Source organism: Neopsephotus bourkii, unplaced genomic scaffold (genome assembly GCF_033783945.1).
Source record: "Neopsephotus bourkii isolate Nb327-2 ecotype Australia unplaced genomic scaffold, CSIRO-AGI_Nbou_v1 NB_1292, whole genome shotgun sequence".
NCBI lineage: Eukaryota > Metazoa > Chordata > Aves > Psittaciformes > Psittacidae > Neopsephotus > Neopsephotus bourkii.
In genome coordinates, this window is record NW_026901776.1 from 1,441,021 (window position 1) to 1,459,753 (window position 18,733).

The window sequence follows — 18,733 nt, forward strand, 5'->3', positions numbered from 1 at the left end:
TTGAAGGATCTGTGCAAACATACTGAGTCTTCTGAGTAATTTAACTCCTGTGTTATTTGATCTTCAGGATCCTTACCATGGTACAATAGTGCTAGCAACTGTGAAAGGAGATGTACATGATATTGGCAAGAACATTGTGGGAGTTGTTCTGGGCTGCAACAACTTCAGGTAAGCAGACTGACATTAGGTAGCTGGGAAGCCGACTGGCTAATTAATGTAATTAATTAATGCTAATTAATGGCTAGCCGCAGCTGTGGTGGTAACAGAAGTGGGCATTTCTTGGGAACTGACCTCTGTTCCTCAAGTTGTGGTTGGGAACATAGATTGTATCAGGTAATACTAATGGGGAGGCAAGAGGGAGTTCAACTTCCTCCTTCAATACTTTTTATTTCCTAATAAATTGGCATCTGAGGTGAATACAGTTTAATATCACCTGAAACTTAGATGAGAGCGGCAGTTTTTGGTTTTGTTTTATATTAGTTGAGTATAATGTCTTGAACACAGAACATCTAAAGAAATCAGGTACGACAATTGCAGCAGGCAAGACTATGTGTGGGCTGTGTATTCTGTTGTGGAAAAAATGAAGTTTTGTGAGATTCAACTCAACCTTTTAGTGTCTCTTTCAAGCTGTTTGCTAACTGTGAGGTTTTAAAAGCATTTTAGGGTATGTTTTGTTAAATAAGAGATGAGATTCTCCTCTTATTTGAGCTTTAAAATATGGAACTTCAGTATATGTCAGCTCTTTCAAGCCCTGTGTATGTGCAGGGGGGTTGGCAGCAGTGTTGGAACAAATGGTCACGTTTCCATCAGAGCCCTTTGCCAAGTGTCTGTCAAATGCTGTGCAAAGCTGAATCTGCTTTGGAGCTCTGGCTTACTCTTCCTTCCTTCCATTTGTTTTTTTCTTGATTTTACTTAGGGCTGTAATTTGCTCTAAAAGGAGCCAAAATGATCTCTTATTTTAAAACATAAGAGGTTGAAGCCAGTAGCAGTGCTGTGTATATGCAGCATGTTTTGTTTCATTATCTCTTGAAAAATCTGTTGAGTGGTTTCAGGCTTTCTTGAGCTTTATTGGAACTTACTGAACTGAAGCCATAGTGTTTTCTGTCAGTCTGAGTATGAGCGAGGCTGAGTGAAGCTAGGAGGCTGGGGTGGCTTACTTGGAAGAAGTAAAAGTCTTGGGAATTGCTAGGGTTAATAGGAATAAAAAGCCTCATTCATAAAATATATGCTTGAAGACAAAAAAAGCCCTCGATGTGAATTATTTTATGTTTCTGACATAAGATGTGATGTCCACAAAACCTGATCATGTTGTCCAAATAACCTCAGAAATGCTGATGCTGTTGGTTAACCCTGACAGGCAGTTAAACCTCACACAGCCATTCACTCCCACACAGCCAGACTCAGTGGGATGGGGAAAGAGGACATGAAGAATAAAACCAAGAAAAAATGATGGTGGAGATAAAACATGTTTAAGAAGTGAAGGAGAAGTGGAAGAAGAGAGAAGGAAAAAACGAAACAAGTGATGCAGAAACAGTCAGCTGTTAGCTCCCATGGGTAGACCAATGCCTAGCTAGCTCCTGAGCAAAAGATGGCTAACCCCTGCTAAATTCCTTCTTCTCCCCTTTTATTGCTGAGCATGACATCCTATGCCATGGAATAATAATTTGGTTAGTTTGAGTCATCTGTCTGGTTGTGTCTGCTCCCAGCCTTTCTCAAGGTTGTGCGCCTTCCAGTCTATCCTCTGAAGGGTTAGAATGAGAAACAGAGGCCTTGAGGTGGGACAAATTGATAGTTAAAATGTGTATTGTCAGCATTGTTTTGGTCACATCTAAAACACAGCAGGATACCAGCTGCATGAGGAAAATTAACTCCCATCGCAGCCACCCTCAGTACAACCACAAAGAAAATGGTTTTGATTTGTTTTTTTTTGGTTGTTTTCTTTTCTAAAAAAGAATCCCCAAACCAAAACCAAAACCAAACCCTCTTACACTTGTATTTTCTTATCTACTGCATCATCTGGAACTCTGATGTGTTGAAAACTGTGCCAGACTCAGAGGTATTTCTTATATTAAAATTCCCTACAGAAGTCTTAAGAGAAACAAAACCCCCAAAATCTCAATATTAACTTCCATTTTAGGCCAGTCATTTACAGTAAGAGCAATGTATTTGCCCTTTAGCAGAAATATGACCTGTTTTTAAAGAATCCTGTCATCTCACTTCTTTTCACAGAGTTATTGATTTAGGAGTCATGACTCCATGTGATAAGATACTGAGAGCTGCTGTTGAGAACAAAGCAGGTATAGAGAGATTTCAGTAGTACTCCTGAACTGTTTGATTTTTTTTTAAATCCACTTTATATTGTTACTCATTACATTCCTATGCTGTCTATGATTTAATCAGACTATCTTCAGATGATCAGAGCTGTTGCATTAAAAATATAATAATTATTTAGTATTTGGCACTTCTGTGTAACAGCTTCAGGAACTAAATACCTGTATCAAAAGGAAAACTCCAAGAGAGATGTTTCAGTATTTGTTTGGTTAAACGGAGACTTGGAAAGATTAAATAACCTTGTGTTGGGCCTTAAACTGGCAAAAGAACTTGGCATTCAGCCTGCCAGATCAGCAAGTGTGAAATCAGAACTAAATTGTTCTAATGGATAATGAACGTCCTGAAACAAGTTTCCGTTGGTTTGAAAGAGTCTAATGCATCTTGGGAGAGATTAATTGTGTCGAATATTCTAGTGAAGTTGAAAAGCATTTGCTGTTTCCAAGAGCAGAGCTTATAATTATTTTGTCTTTTTTCCCTCTTCAGTGCCTAACTTCTGAGATTTGATGCTTGCTGATTAGAAGTACTGTGTATTTATTGCTGAAACTAGAGGTGTTCAGCAGCTGTGAAGACTAAGAAATGTCATAAACCAGGGATTTGGAATCACTTTCATTCTTGGAAAGCTTTTACTTTCTAATTAGGTCAAACCCCACTTACAGGCTATCAACCACCCTGCTTTTTATCTCACAGTTTTCTATCTGACACATGAAACTATTTGATGTATGAAGGAAACCTTTCTGTAATAAGTCCTGTGTCTGGAGTGTATTTACTGATCCTTTTGTGTATATTTGTTTGTAAATTTGCAATAGATATAATTGGCCTGTCTGGTCTCATCACCCCTTCTTTGGATGAAATGATTTTTGTCGCCAAGGAAATGGAGAGATTGGCAATAAAGATTCCTTTGCTGATTGGAGGAGCAACTACTTCTAAGTAAGATACCTGAGCTGGGAAGATGGGGAATGTGTATGAAAATAGTATTAACCTTGCAAAAAGCAAGTTTATAGCTATTTCTCTCTCTCCTTCCTTCATTTTCCCCCAGCATACATACCAGTATGTATTTGTTTAAGAGTGAATGTATTTACTTAAAAGTGAATGTTATTTCTTCTACCATAAGTCCTAGAATATAGAGGTAAAATGTAATTGAGACACAACAATTAATAGGTACATGAAACATTTAGTTTTTGCAAGTATTGTGTATTTTGCGTGTGGATATTGTATGTGGAAGTACTGTATTTCCTCCTAAAAGTTCATGCATGTATGCATTTAAGTACAGTTCTGTTCTTCTAAGGGGTTGGATGATCTGTTTTGATTCACCAAAGAATTGCAAGAATGCAGTGTTTGAGACTAGAAATGGTCATGTTGACATCGGGGAGCTATTACCTTTAAGTTAATGTTTTTTTCCTGTAATTCTGTTGGGTGCTGTGCTGACTGGGCTGGCTCCAGTCCCATTTGGGCAAGCGGATAGGGGATAAATTCTATCTGCTTGCCTTGAAGTAGTTACCATGTTTCTTTTCGATAGTCTGAGCTTTTCTATTGAGATCTTGTTCTCTTAGATCTGTGCAAATGAAGTAATACAGGTGCTATGATATCCTGAAGACCAATGTTGACAGCTCACTGACACCTAGTTATTAGCATTAGCACAAATGTGTTTTGGGCACATGTAATGCCCTTGGGTCACTCTTTGCTAGCTGGTTTATGTACAGTATGGGCTCAGAAGGCTGCAGAGGTCCTTTCTTGCGTACCTAAAAGCTGTTAGCATTGTTGCTTGCTTTATCAGAGCCACACACACTGTAGCAGAATGATTGCATTCTGTATTTTTTGCCTTAGCAAATCGTCCCATAACTTGATAGACAGTGAAGAGCATGATCGCTACCTGTCTTTAGTGGTCCTGTAGTTATAATGTAAGGTTAACTGGATCCTTTTTTTGTTTCTTTTTTGTATGAGTTGCTTTTCCTGTGGCTTTAATACTTTAAAAAAGAAAAGAGAGAGAGAAGGGGGGTTTGGGGGGCGGGGGTGTTGGTCTTTATTTTCAGACCTTTTTAGTGTTTTATTCACAGGACATTAATGGCCTAGTAATTCATGTTAAATAACCAGCATCAAACAAATCTGTAGAATTCATTCATATGGGTGAATGAGATGAATGTAGCCCTCAGCAAGGCAGCCTCAGTTTTATTCTTGAGTATGGAAACTATTGAAGAATATATAATTTTGCATACATAAATAATATTTTTAGTAATGTGAACTGTATATAAATGTATACCTATGTATATGCCTAGACACATACAATTTCTATAAAGTACACATTAAGTAAAGATATTCTTATTGAAGACTGGATTGGTAATATGTCTAGTTTTACTTCCAGAGTCTCAAGTTTAATGTTTTGTGTGTATTTTCAAAGGTTGTGTACGTGTCAGAGGTTGATAGTGAACCATCTGCACTTTTTCTCTGTAATAAGTAGACATTGTTACTTAGAATAAGGAGACCATAAGTACTTGGAAGGGTCAAAAGTGAGATTAGTTTGAAAGAGAGGAGGCTGATTGTAAAAAAGAGGGAGGCTGGACTTGTGCAAAGCATTTGACACTGTCCCACATGCCATCCTTGTCTAAATTGGAGAGGCATCAATTTGATAGACCACTCGGTGGATAAAGAACTGGCTGGATGGCCGCATGCAGAGTTGTGGTCAATGGCTGAATGTCCATTTGGAGACCAGTAACAAGTGGTGTCCCTCAGGGATCAGTGTTGAGACCAGTCTTGTTCAACATCTTTGTGGGTGACATGGACAGTGGGATTGAGTGCACCCTCAGCCAGTTTGCTGATGAAACCAAGCTGTGTGGTTCGGTTGATACGCTGGAGGGAAGGAATGCCATCCAGAGGGACCTCAACATGCTTGTGAGGTGGGCTAATGCCAACCTTATGAAGTTTAACCATGCCAAGTGCAAGGTCCTGCACCTGGGTCAGAGCAATCCCAGACACAGCTGCAGGCTGGGCAGAGAAGAGATTCAGAGTAGCCCTGCAGAGAACTCGGGGGTGTTGATTGGTGAGAAAATGAACATGAGCCAGCTTCAGTGTGTGCTTGCAGCCCAGAAAGCCAACCGTATCCTGGGCTGCATCAAAAGAAGCGTGACCAGCAGGTCGAAGGAGGTGATCCTGCCCCTCTACTCTGCTCTCGTGAGACCTCACTTGGAGTATTGTGTGCAGTTCTGGTGTCCTCAACATAAAAAGGACATGGAACTGTTGGAACAAGTCCAGAGGAGGGCCACGAGGTTGATCAGGGGACTGGGGCACCTCCCGTATGAAGACAGTATAAGAAAGTTGGGGCTGTTGAGCCTGGAGAAGAGAAGGCTGTGTGGAGACCTCATAGCAGCCTTCCAGTCCCTGAAGGGAGCCTATAAGGATGCTGGGGAGGGACTCTTCATTAGGGACTGTAGTGGTAGGACAAGGGGTAATGGGTTAAAACTTAAACAGGGGAAGCTTAGATTGGATATAAGGAATAAATTTTTTACTGTGAGGGTGGTGAGGCACTGGAATGGCTTGCCCAGGGAAGTTGTGAATGCTCCATCCCTGGCAGTGTTCAAGGCGGGGTTGGATGAGGCCTTGGGTGCCATGGTTTAGTGTGAGGTGTCCCTGCCCATGGCAGGAGGTTGGAACTAGATGATCTTAAGGTCCTTTCCAACCCTAACTATTCTATGATTCTATGATTTTGTCTACAGAATCTACAATAGAGTTTCTTCATAACTTACAATAATGATGATGATTGCATTCTTACTGTACTGCTTTGCTAAATTCAGATGGTGAGAAATGTGACAGTTTTATTGTAATGTTTATTTTTTAAAAATAGCAAGATATTAGTATGTACAAGTTGATACAGTGCCATTGTAGAACCTGTTTATTCCCTTCATATGTTCCTATCAAATAGAAGATACAATATCTTCTTCTAAGAAATAGAGCTGCTGATATTTAAAGTGCATTGCCTAGAAGCGAAGTAAGATCTTGGACAGTTGGTTACAGAGTTGTGTTGCGCAGTCATCAGTAACCTCCATGTCCAGGTGCTTGAAATACTTGACAGAACCTGAAGAAAAAGGAAATCTTTGCTGTGGAAGATTGCTTCCTGGGCTCTGATTTAAATTTGTTTAAAACCCAGTGTTTAACCTTAACATGCAAGAAAGCAAACTGTACTTTGGCCTGCGTGGTCTTTGTTCCTGCGCTTGCTTGCAGTTTGCCAGGACTTTGAGGAATGTGGGTAGTCAGTCAGCTGCAGTTCACATGATAGCTTAGGCCTTGATTTAGGTCTCCAAACTTCAATTTGATAAGCAAAGCACTATAATACAGAAGTGATTCTTTATTATATGCTGAAGTATTTGAATGAGGACTGGAATATGAGTAAATGCTAAATAATTGGCTGAATTGGGAGTTTGTGAATGGCCTGACTGACTAAGCTGGTACAAGTTTGCAATATTTGTATGACCGCTGGCCAAATTCCTTCTTTAGGTGAGTAAAGGGCTTGTGCCTCAAGTTTTGAAGTAGAGCATTGTAAAAATGGAGTAATCATCACTGAAATATGTTAATGCTAATCCAGAGTCCCAGAAACTAGCATGTGGGAGGGAGAAAAGTAAGATGACAAAAATAATAAATAAATAAAAAATTACTTGGGTAAGCTTAGTTTGGAACAATCATCACTGAAATTCTGAGACTCAAACTAATGAGCTGCTGATTTTCAGTCAGCTGATAAGGCAGTGACGGGATGTGAGTTGGCACATTATTTATAAAGCATTCTCATACTCTTTGAAGAGAAGTATTTATGTACCTGTTATTAAAATCTGTGTTTAATCATTCATGCGTAACTGTCCTGCTTTCAGCACGCATCACCTCCTTCTCTGGTGACATTTCAAAATCTTTGCCCTCTGGCCAGTCCATGATGACTTCTAGGATGCCTGGGTAACTGGGATTTCCTGTTGGAGCTCATTGTGCAATCAGAGTAAGCACTATTTAGTAACAGTTAAAACACTGGTGTGTTTTCAGCATTGTTCTCAGACTAAAGCCAAAACACAGCACTGCACCAGCTACTAGGAAGGAGTAAAATAACTGTTACAGCTGAACCCAGGACAGTAGCAGATGGATGAATTGCTTTCTTTTATTAAAGTTCTGGTCTGTGCATTAAGTCAGGATTTATTTTGCTGGGGATTGTCTGTTTTTTGTTTTATTTGGGTTTTTTTGGTTTTTTGTTTGTTGTGAAATGCTCACTCTTTCTCTTTTCCTTTGAAGAACACACACAGCTGTTAAAATTGCCCCACGATATAGCGCACCTGTAATTCATGTCCTGGATGCATCCAAGAGTGTTGTGGTTGTAAGTTCTAAATTATAGTTTTTCTTCCATGCAAAATCGTATGCCCTGTTTTTCTGTTGTACCTCTCATCCTTAACTCTAATGTTACGGCAGAAAATTGAAGGGGCATGATAGGAGACCAGTTTCTAAACTACTTGATTCAGTTACTTTTTGTTGCCACATGGTTATCTCCTGTGCCTTTTGTCAATTATTGTCACTGGATACTTTTGTTTAAATTTGCTACCTTGCTACCATTTTTCTAGCAAGGGTGGCATGATTCACTTTGAGTCCTTGAGTGTAGTTTTGAGGTGTGTTACAGTGAAGAGCAGTGGGGTTAGATGTGAACTGCTGTTCTTTCTGAGTATTTTTCTGAAGTTAGTAGTACAGCAACATTAGTACTAGGAAATGTGTGGCTGGAGTTTTCTGGGATAGACAAACTCTTCATCAGAGAAACAGGTAGTCTTAGGTGGCAAGTACTTGCTGGAAAGACATAGGCCAAACTGTGTGTTGCTTCTGCAATTATCCAGTCTCTAAATTCTTGGAGTATTCTCCTCTTGGGTGTTTCCAGAGCCAGACTTGGCTCTGCTAATATCACCTGAGTGTAGGGCAGTGCTCTCAGTAATAACCAAGTTCTAAATATGTTTCCAGTCTGGTTTGCAGATTAGTGGTAAGGCTTAGTTTAGTGTTGTGAAGTGTAATTGGAAGTGAGTCTGAAAGACAGATGGCTTAGCCTGAAGTTCCTACTTTGTTCTCACTATAATACATTGCAGTATGTACTTAGAACTTTCTCTTTCCCTTATTTCAGTGCTCCCAGCTCTTAGATGAAAGTGTAAAGGATGATTTCTTCGAAGAAATACTAGAGGAATATGAAGAAATTAGACAAGAACACTATGAGTCTCTCAAGGTACAAATGTAATTGATTTAGCTTTTCTTTTGTCAGCCTCTTGTTACTTGTCTCTTTACCAACTCTCAGTTTCAGCTCCTTTTGAAACCTCTCAAGTATATTTTGTTGCAACTTGAAACATGCAGTAGAATTGATGGAAAATTTCCAGAACTGCTTATGAAATCAACTTTTCTAACCTATAAGGGAAAATTCTGCCTGAGCCTAACATATACTTGATGATCCTCAATGGGCAGTCAGTGGTATCTAGGACATGTCCTTGGAGCTGGCAGTCATTTCAACTTAACTAACATACAGGAGACTAATGTATTCTTGGAACAGTAGCTGGAAACAGGGAGCTACACTGGGATAATTAAAATGGCACTGGTTGCTTTTGCTGATACTGAGCCACACTTGATTGAGTATTTTACAACACTGTGTTTTCCTGATGTGTTCATACTGTTTTTAGATGAAGGATCTGAGAAGTCTCAAAAGTAGAGAGCTGAGGCTGCCATTTTAGGGAAGTGAGGAGAAGAAAGTAATGAAATATGGAGATGGACTGTGCAAATTGACAATAGCAAAAAAGACCCCATATGACTTCTCTGAGGCCAACTTTGTGAATAGACACAGAAGCAAGATGAAAGTCATCCAGCTCTTACCTGGTCCCTTCTAAAATATAAAGTGTGAGGCCTCTTACTGAGAAAGATTGGCTTGAGCAAGTTTAAGACTGTCTTTGCCCAGGGAGCCAGTCCATTAAGCTGAGATCAATGAGTGCAGCACTCTCCTTTAAGCAGAAGTCAGCTGTGAATTCATGGACCTTACTGAAGTCACTGTCAATCTCCTGTGCCTTTCCAAAGAGCCAGTGTTTTGCCCAGAGTCATGCTGCAGTCAGTGGTGGTGTTGTCACTGCAAGCCTAAGCTTTTTGCAGGCAGTAGGAGAATATCTTGCTGTACCTGTATTTTCATGTATTTGAAGTAATAAAGGAACTTTTTGTGTAATTCAGGGGAACTATAAATCCTGTAGGCCAGTTTCATTAGAAGTCTGCAGGAAAAAATAACGCTGTGGTTGTGATGTAATCTTACTTGTGCTTGTGAACTGGGCATTGTTGGAACTGAAATTGTCAGTTGTCAGCTTTGTCCCAGGGACTGTTTTGAGTAAAACTCTACCACCAAATCAACAGTTACAGTTTATCTGTCTGAAAGATGGCTGGCTTTGTGAAACTAACCTTTATGTCCATATAGGAAAGAAGATATTTGTCTTTACAACAAGCTAGAAGAAAAGGTTTCCATGTTGACTGGTTATCAGACCATAAACCAGGTCAGTTTAAATGTTGTTTGTTATTGCTGTGCCTTTCTTTTATTTTATGCATTTATTTAGTATATGTTTTTAATTAGATTATACTTCATTAAACTTTGGGGTATAGTAGAGCAAAAACTTAAGTAAATTCAGTGTCTGAGCAGAAGGGGATTTTTTGTTTTGGTTTTGGCTTTTGCATTAATTTGAGCATCCTGTTTCTGCTTTTTATTTTTCACAATATATTTAAAAAATAATAGTTAATAAAAAAGATTGGGAAAAAAAATCCTTAAACAGTGCGTTACCCATAACACCGTAGAATCAAAAGTAAACCTGATGCCTACTTTGCAAAATAACGTCGGACTGTCTTTTTCTATTGCAAAGCTTACTATACCATATTCAGGGAACTCACATAGGCATTTCTACCAAATTCCTCCTTACACTTTTGCCTACACTTCCCCCATCAGTTTCTATACCAGTTTGCTTTGATTTTTTTTAAATTAGAGACCAGAAGTATAAAGAAAGAGCATTCCAGAAGAAGTTGCACCCTGTGGTGACATTAACGCTTCATTGCATTCTGTCATTTCATTTACAAGACTCAACAAGATGCTCATTTTCATCTTAAAGGCTGTGTTATGAAGTAGCAAACAGCTCAGACGAAACAAGTGCAGAGCTTGTGGCTACATCATAACAGTGGTCTGTCTCACTTTTTCCTTTGTGTGCATATACCTGAACAAGTGCGTGGTGGTTGCAAAAGTTCTTATAAATTGCATATTAATTTACAGAGCTATTCTACACTACCATGGCACGTAATATGGCTGTGTACAAAAAGCAGGATTTGTATATGACAGGTATATGCCTGTGGAATATGTTCAATATTGATAAGTTGTGTAGGTTTTTTTGCTCTTATGTTTTGGCCAATGAAATAAGCTCAGGAGTCCAACACCTAATAAGTGTTAATTTACATGAAAGAACAAAAGGCCTTAAATTTTCTATTTCAACTTTATATGCCTTTTATGCTTTGAATCCTGTTGTAACTGTAGAGTAAGGTAGGACTTGGGAACTATATGACAGTGAGAATTCTAAGCCAATTATTTTGAAAGAGGTCATTTGCTGTGGTAGAGGCTGGTGAGCATCAGTTATGCTGCACATACAAGAGTAATGTTAAAGTATTTCCATCATATCAGATTGTACTTTTGATTCCTACAGTTAAACCAAAATTCATCGGCACAAAAGTCTTTGAAGATTATGACCTGAAGAGGCTGGTAGAATACATTGACTGGAAGCCTTTCTTTGATGTCTGGCAACTTAGGGGAAAGTATCCCAACCGAGGTTTCCCTAAAGTCTTTAATGATAAAACTGTAGGTGAGTATTGAAATTGTGTTTGCTTCATGTAAATAATCCTAACAGACCTACCATATTACATTAAGATTCTGAATGTTTTGAAATACATAGACATAGGGAAAATACATGGAAACCTAGTGTCGCTGAAATAATTTGTTGAAACCCCAAGTATTGGCATGTGAGGCAGAAAAATAAGTAGAGAAAAATGCTCAGTCATGTTATTTAGAATTCACCCACAAAACCACAGAGAGGTATTTTAATGAAATGGCAACAAAGCTTTTGATATATCTGTGCCCCTGTTGTGGGTGAGGATGGCAAGAGGGCTCTGTCTCCTTTTGAAACTATTCAGCAGGCATTGAAATAAATCATACAAATGCAAGGGTGATGCTGAAATTGGTGTTGTGGGTCTGCTGGACTGTAGTAATATAGGTGCATGCACATGTTGTCTGTTGCACATTTTATTCTGCATCCCCTGCCTATACTAGAATGGTGCTGGCTGAAACAATTTTTTCCCAAGATATATGTTGTTACAGCTGCATAGACATAATCGCACTGTGCTGTCTCTGTCTGCTGGAGCTGACAGATTGTTGCAGTCATCAGTGAATTATGTGGAAAATGAACCAATCTTCAGCAATTCTTAAAGCTATTTTGCTGGTTGTGAAAACATAGCTCTTCTAAAGGTATCTCTCTTATTTGATAGGTGAAGAAGCAAAGAGAGTTTATAATGATGCACAAAATCTACTGGAAAAGTTGATTAATCAAAAGAGATTACAAGCCAGAGGTGTGTTTGGGTTCTGGCCAGCTCGAAGTGTCCAAGATGATATCCATTTGTATGCTGCAGAAGAGGCAGTGGGATCTTTGGAACCAATAGCAAAATTTTATGGCTTGAGGCAACAGGTACCATGAAAGAATATTAAATAAATAAAGTGACTTCCTCCCCCAATCCTCCTGAATTGCAAGAATGCAACTGAAATGCTCTATTAAAAATCTGTGCAGAATTGGTTGTTGTAATCTGTCTGCAGATGCTGTCTTGCCTTTTCTTTCAGTAATAACAAGATCTTGTTAGTGATGACCCATGTATTTTTATTGTAGTAACTGTAATATTTGGAATTATAGTAGTTGTACAAAGTGCCTTATAGATTTGACATCTTCAGATAACAACGTGCATTTTCTGGCTTCATTTTAATATTTAAAGTGTCCTAAAGCACTGTGCTGTATAAATTCATCACATGGACTCTGTGTGCTAAATTAAAATCTAATGAACATCAATTTTCTAATATCACTGGATTCTGCCTTAGATGAGAAATTCTCCTTGAATGCGTAAAGGTTAAAATCACTTAAAATTCCAATACCTGGAAAATAAAGCTCAATGGAGAGAAGTGGCTTTGATAGTCTTAATTTTTACATTAAATCCCCCATATGAAGAGACAATTCTGAATTGATTAGCTGGCTGCTAATTCTGATTGAGAAAGTTATTACTGTAAGTATTCATGCTTGAGTCTTACCTAGATTTCTATTTATTTTGATAGATTGAACCTTTTCAAGATACTCTGCCTCTTCTTCCCTAGTCTTCTGACTTGGCTTCTTGGTAATTCACATATTCAGAGCCATCAAGCATGGCAGAAACAAATTTAACAACTACCTACATTTCTGGAGTACAGTATTCTGTGGGAATGGTGCTGTGAGAATACTGGAGAACTGTGCTAGGAAACACATGACTTCAAGTTTGTCTGTTCAAGGGAACTGGAACAGATTATCTGTTGCATGGAGATGGACCTCATGTATCTTGACAGTCCATGGCAGATGTTTATATAAACTCTTCTCACAAGCATTCAGGCAGGGCTGTTCCAGAGCCTTACCACCTAGTTAAGCATTTTGGTATCCCCCATAAATCAAGTATATTACAGGTTCTTTTCCTAGACTTTTCCCAGGGTTCTCTCAAGGAGAGATCTCATTTAATGTTCTTGTAACAATTTTTATTATTGTAATACCATTACTTTCATTAGACTTTCAGATTCGGCTTTTTTGAAAGGTTAAGTTCATGAAAATCTGTGCTATTATGGGTACTATTCTTCTGGACTCTACGTGTTTCATTGTGGTGTATGTAGTAATTCAGCAGAGGCTTCAGCAGAGCAAAGCTGAAGAGAATAATTGCCTCCTGTTTCACATATAAAATGTTCCTTTCAATGCACAGTTCTCTCCTTGACACTGACAATATTAAGGATGTGATGTAAATGTAAACGTTGGAAATGTTTTCCTTAACTGTATTCCTTACAAAAGGATCTTAAAAGTATAATAGATTTCACCTGTGGAAAAAGGCTATTTCTTCAGTTTTATGGTGCATTCTCTAACCTAGTAGGCTGTAGAAACTAAGGAGTCACTTGACCATTTTTCTTCAGTTTTTTTCAAGGGGCGGAGGTGTTTTGCTCAGTTTTCATATAGTTGGTTAAAATACTGTCACAAGACAAGCTGGAGTGGAATCCTCAGCTAAGTGATAGACATGAAATAACTTTATCTGTAAGTTGGGTAGGTTTACAAGAGCTATGCCACTTCCTAGATATCAGTCATGTTCGACAGTGAGTACATTGATATGATCCTCAATTGTAAAACTTCCTGTTAGGTGCTATGGCCAGCATTCAGTGCCCTCTTTCTACTCCCTTTCTTCCATTTTGGAAAAGGATACAGTGAGCAGGATGTTTCCGATTTGTGTAAAACCACTTGAACTTTGCTTGGTGTTCAATTTTGTTTGCATTTGCATGTGGCCAGTGTAAAGCTACATCCTGGGGTGTCCTTTCATCTGGATTACTGAGCACATGGCTTGAGCATAAGAAACTGGGAGTGTTTATAAACTCTCACAGGCATTCTAAAATGAGAATTGTAGAAGAATTCTGCAGTTTGCAGTTTGGGATGTGAATTATCAACCATCATTTTTGCTAACATATGGGGAATCTGTGAGTGCTAGAGATGGAAAATTCCTCCTCTTACCCAGCAGTTAACATAAGTCTCCCATATTTTGTAATAATTTGTCTGCAGAATAAGCTGTTAAATCTTACCAGCTGTGAATATAAGCAAAATATCTCTGTAAATGTTTTCAGCACAGCATCCCTCATCTGATGCTTTATTCTTCAGTGAACCAAATGCCCTTAGACTAAGTGAGGTGTTTTTCTTCTAATTCATGTGCAAGAAAGCCATCATGGCTCAAAGCCTTGTTAGGTGTTTGTCAGAAATGTCTTAAGCCCTTAGTCTTCAAAATACTGGTCTTTAATAATGCACTTTTAAAGTATGTTTTAAATATTCTGATGTATTGCATCGTTTTTGTTGCTTTAGGCTGAAAAGGACTCTGCCTGTACAGACCCATATTACTGCCTTTCTGACTTCATAGCGCCGCTGGATTCTGGCATTTGTGACTACTTAGGCCTGTTTGCTGTGGCCTGCTTTGGTGTAGATGAGTTATGCAGTGAATTCAGGAAACAGGATGATGAATACAACATCATAATGGTAAAGGCGCTTGGTGATCGGTTGGCAGAGGTATGAGGTTTTATCTTGTGTTTCCTGGCAAATTTTCTAACTGTGCGCTAGATTTGCTTGACAGTTTGCTGTTCCAAGTTTTAGATTGTTGCCTGTGATGTATGCTCTGCATTAAATCTGAAAGTGAACTGGCTCTGCTGAAACTGTCTCAGGAGGACAGTCCTCTTCTGAGCCAGAGGAACTCTGCTGTTCATATCTTTCAGCTGTAGAAGCATCTTTGAGCTGTTTAGGAGGGTTTTGATGATGCATAGAATTTAGTAGATTTTAAAACAAGACTGTTTGAAACCTACCTTTAAATCTTTATATCTTGTTTTATCCACATGAGAATGTTTGGACCCATGTGATTATGTTCTTGAATTAGATATGCCTTCTGCTTTTAAATGGTGACCATGCAGATGTATCCAGGGTGCAAGTGTTTTAATATGTCTTAAGCTTAGACAGCCATGCTCTTAAAGCTCTAACTGGAGTGGTTTAGAGAGTGATGTCCCTTTCCTCTTACCCCTTTATCCTCTTCTGCTTGCCCCATGCTTATACCTAAATAACTGTGTTAAAATTTACAGCAGCTTTAGTGCAATGCAAATGGGGTTAGCTCTAGTTGTGTGGCTCAGCCTATAAGAGTTACAGAAATTATTATTAGCTGCCATCTGAAGTTATTTACTTAAGTGGATATTTCTCCTGAGGGCAGCCATCACTGGCAAAATAGTGTGAGCTGTAAGAGCAGTTAAGAGATGCTGCTACCCACTTTCAGCTAGAGGAAAAGTCCTCTGCTAATAGGAGCAGGGGCACTTACTTACATCTGATGCTAGCATGGACACAAGAATGATGTGGTCTTCCATAGCTACATCTGGACAAGATACCCAGGCAGTCAGGACATAATGACTTCAGTGCTGTAAAGATGCATTGCCACCATAGGATAATGAATTCCATCTTTTGTGGTTACTTGTCCATGTATTTACTTCTTTGAGTATGTATGATTTTAAAGCAGAACAATAAAAAAACCACTGTCTCTTGACAAGAGAAAACATTTAAATGCTTGAATAAGCAAAATATGTATTGTATGTGAATTTTAATGCTGTCAAATTTCTCACCTATGATAAGAGTTCCCTTAAAATTAAAACGGGAATGGTGAGAAAGTCTCTGTCATTGTTTGTCTTCATCAAACAGCTATTGCATCCATCTGCAGAAATCAAAATAAAAAAAATCTTTGCATTCTATTCCAAGGCATTTGCCGAGGAGCTCCATGAAAGGGTAAGAAGGGAATTCTGGGCTTACTGCAGTGCTGAGCAGCTGGATCTCTCTGACCTACGCAGAATTAAATACGAGGGAATTCGCCCTGCCCCTGGATATCCAAGCCAGCCTGACCATACAGAAAAACTCACCATGTGGAAACTTGCAAACATTGAGGAAATAACAGGTATCTCTGCCTGCTTTACTAAGATTCTTAAACTGTTTTTATGCAAATGAAATATTGAAATGCCAACAAACAGGGAATTGGGTGGTGCAAAGTACATAAACAACCTGAACTTGAAGCAATCCCAGGAGTTGCTGTCTTCCCCTTTCATTACTGTTTTTATTTTGCCTCACTCAAGGGGAATTTGCAACATAGTGCTAGTGCTTTTGGTGAAGGAGTTATGTCCCTAATTACCAGATTGCATGCAAATGGGGTTCTGCTGCACAGAGAAAAAAATGTAGCATCCTTATGGTTGCAAGAAGGCTTTCCAGATACAAGCAGGAAAACAAGCCAATTCAGCAGCGTATTTCCTGGTCCACAGAAACCTTGAGATGGTAACTCTTAAAAAAGGAATATATTCCATTTGTTTTCCTTTGATATTTTACATGTCAAACATTTGACTACTACTTCCACAATTCAAAAAATATCTACCTGTGTTTCAAAACCTGTAGTGACCCATTTCATTTGCCAAACTATCTAAGATGCTGTACAGTTACTCTGTAGCAATACTGTAACAAAAATCTGCAATATATTTAAGGCTATGTGTTGAAAAATAGTTTTGGGTTTAGGTTCATTGAAAGCTGCTTGGGTTCTGAGCAGCTTGAAGCTGCCTAACACGAAAGACTGAATTTATGCTTCTTACCAGTTCAGAGAATAAGAAAATCGTCATTCTCTTCTCCAGGAATCGGTTTGACTGAATCACTAGCAATGATTCCTGCTTCTGCAGTTTCTGGACTCTACTTTTCCAATCCCAAATCCAAATACTTCGCTGTTGGCAAGATATGTAAAGATCAGGTAACTTGCACTGTCCATTGTGTAGAATTATAGCATTCAAAACCACGCTTGTGAGCAGATGTCTCAAAGAAGTTTTGTAAATGGTAGAAGTTGAAGTTTCTGGATCTTCATCATGCTTTGTGGTTCCTTTGCAGGTTGAAGATTATGCACTGAGAAAAAATTTGTCTGTGGCAGAGGTGGAGAAATGGCTGGGACCCATTTTGGGATATGATACTGAATAATTGTGACACTTGTGGGCGAAATTTTCCTTTGATGGTCTGTTTGCCAGAAGGAACAAGAAATACATTCCCTCTGAAAACAGCTTTCTTCCATCCATCCCAATAGCTTATCTGTTTTAATTTTTGATCAAGGAACTTAGAACTTCAAATGTGCCCTGGGACCATGAATGCATTGCAGAGCTCTTAGTCATAGCAATGTACTTTTATTTATTTGTATTTTTTGCACAAATACTTCACCTGAGCAGCTGTATGTAGGGCAAAGTGTGGAAGCTGCAAAACTCTCTTGTCCTCAGGCAGGCTTTGAAAGCAGGAGCAAGAATTTCTATCTCATAAGATACATGGATATATGTAGAACAAAATTTGACTTCTGATATTTCAATGTCTTTTGGCAAGTCCAGGTGCAGAAATATGACGTGATTTTTGTGTAAAGTCTGTGAAGGTTTTATACTGAGTGATGAGAACAACTGAGTAACAGATCTCCGTTTTGAAAATCTGTCTACTCTCTGTTTAGGTCTTGTGGTTGGGAACAGAGGTGGTTGGTCTTTCTGAATAACATCAGACCTTAAATTACTTTGTGATTGTGATTGTAGTTAAAACTGTCAAAATAATACAGTGTGCTGGAACAACTCCAGAGATGCTGTATCGTGATCAAATGTGGAATGAAACTGAGCCCATGAAGTTGTCCACCTCATGCTTCCTTTTTCTTTCCGCAAGTCCTCTTCCTTTCCACAAGCCACAACCTGTTTCTAGTCTGTGTAAAGGGTAATGTCACTTCCTGCCTTACAGTTATGTTGTGAAGCTTAATTCATATTTAAACAGTCTTTTGTATGTCATAAATATCAGAGAGGCATAGTTGTTACTACAGACAGACAGAAAGCTCAGAGCCAACTTCAGTATCACAAACTCCAAGCTTCTGGGTATCTGGATTTTAGAAGCAAATAGCAGTAATACTACAGTAAGTAACAATTAATGCTGTAGGCTTATTCTTCAGCTTTACCTCTGAGCGAGCTAATTGTTCATAGCTTTTAATAATCTCTGAAAAGTGCCTCAGATACTATTTAAATGTGAATTTAGTAAAATATTATGACAAAACCTCCTCATTTTCCTGGTCTCTAATTGTAAAGAAAAGACCAATATTATAAAAAGAATGTTCCTTTAAATAGATTATCTGTAATCTATTAATAGCTATATAATTTTTGTAATGTCTTCATCTGATGCTAAAAGAATCATCTTGTATCAATAGATTAATAAAGGTTAAGCTGTCAACGGTGTTATCCTATTAGAATCCTTTAAATGGCAACAATAAAATGTGTGCCGCAGTCTGAACGGATAATGTCAAAATTAATCTGCACATCGTACCACGAATCTGAAATGATAAAGGCTGCTTTGGGGCTTTTAAAGCAGTTGAGTAAGTGTGCTCTTAAGTGAATGTTTTAGAATGTCTCATCCTTTAATGACTTACAAAAATAATTTCTAAATGGATGTCTCCCACCCTCCCACCTCCCATCCATGTCAGGGGACCTGGGACACGTCCTTGTTCCTCAGCTGATTCACATTGTTGGAACAGTTCCTCA

At 38.6% G+C, this 18,733-nt stretch overlaps 1 protein-coding gene across 7 annotated transcripts in view; it reads left to right on the forward strand.

Annotated features, from left to right (window-relative positions):
* Positions 1 to 17,311, forward strand: part of MTR (5-methyltetrahydrofolate-homocysteine methyltransferase) — a 54,344-nt gene extending 37,033 nt beyond the window's left edge. For 4 of the 7 annotated variants that reach the window (XM_061365719.1, XM_061365714.1, XM_061365715.1 and 1 more), the window contains 12 exons: positions 68 to 168; positions 2,230 to 2,297; positions 3,138 to 3,258; positions 7,591 to 7,672; positions 8,456 to 8,554; positions 9,773 to 9,848; positions 11,034 to 11,189; positions 11,869 to 12,065; positions 14,496 to 14,696; positions 15,918 to 16,110; positions 16,829 to 16,941; positions 17,076 to 17,311. In XM_061365719.1, the coding sequence (XP_061221703.1) occupies positions 68 to 168; positions 2,230 to 2,297; positions 3,138 to 3,258; positions 7,591 to 7,672; positions 8,456 to 8,554; positions 9,773 to 9,848; positions 11,034 to 11,189; positions 11,869 to 12,065; positions 14,496 to 14,696; positions 15,918 to 16,110; positions 16,829 to 16,941; positions 17,076 to 17,162 (1,494 nt within the window). In that variant the 3' untranslated portion in view covers positions 17,163 to 17,311. Of the gene's footprint in view, positions 1 to 67; positions 169 to 2,229; positions 2,298 to 3,137; positions 3,259 to 7,590; positions 7,673 to 8,455; positions 8,555 to 9,772; positions 9,849 to 11,033; positions 11,190 to 11,868; positions 12,066 to 14,495; positions 14,697 to 15,917; positions 16,111 to 16,828; positions 16,942 to 17,075 lie in introns of those variants that run through there. The other 3 variants (XR_009727288.1, XR_009727290.1, XR_009727289.1) reach the window with 3 other exon arrangements.
* The last annotated feature ends 1,422 nt before the right edge of the window (positions 17,312 to 18,733 follow it).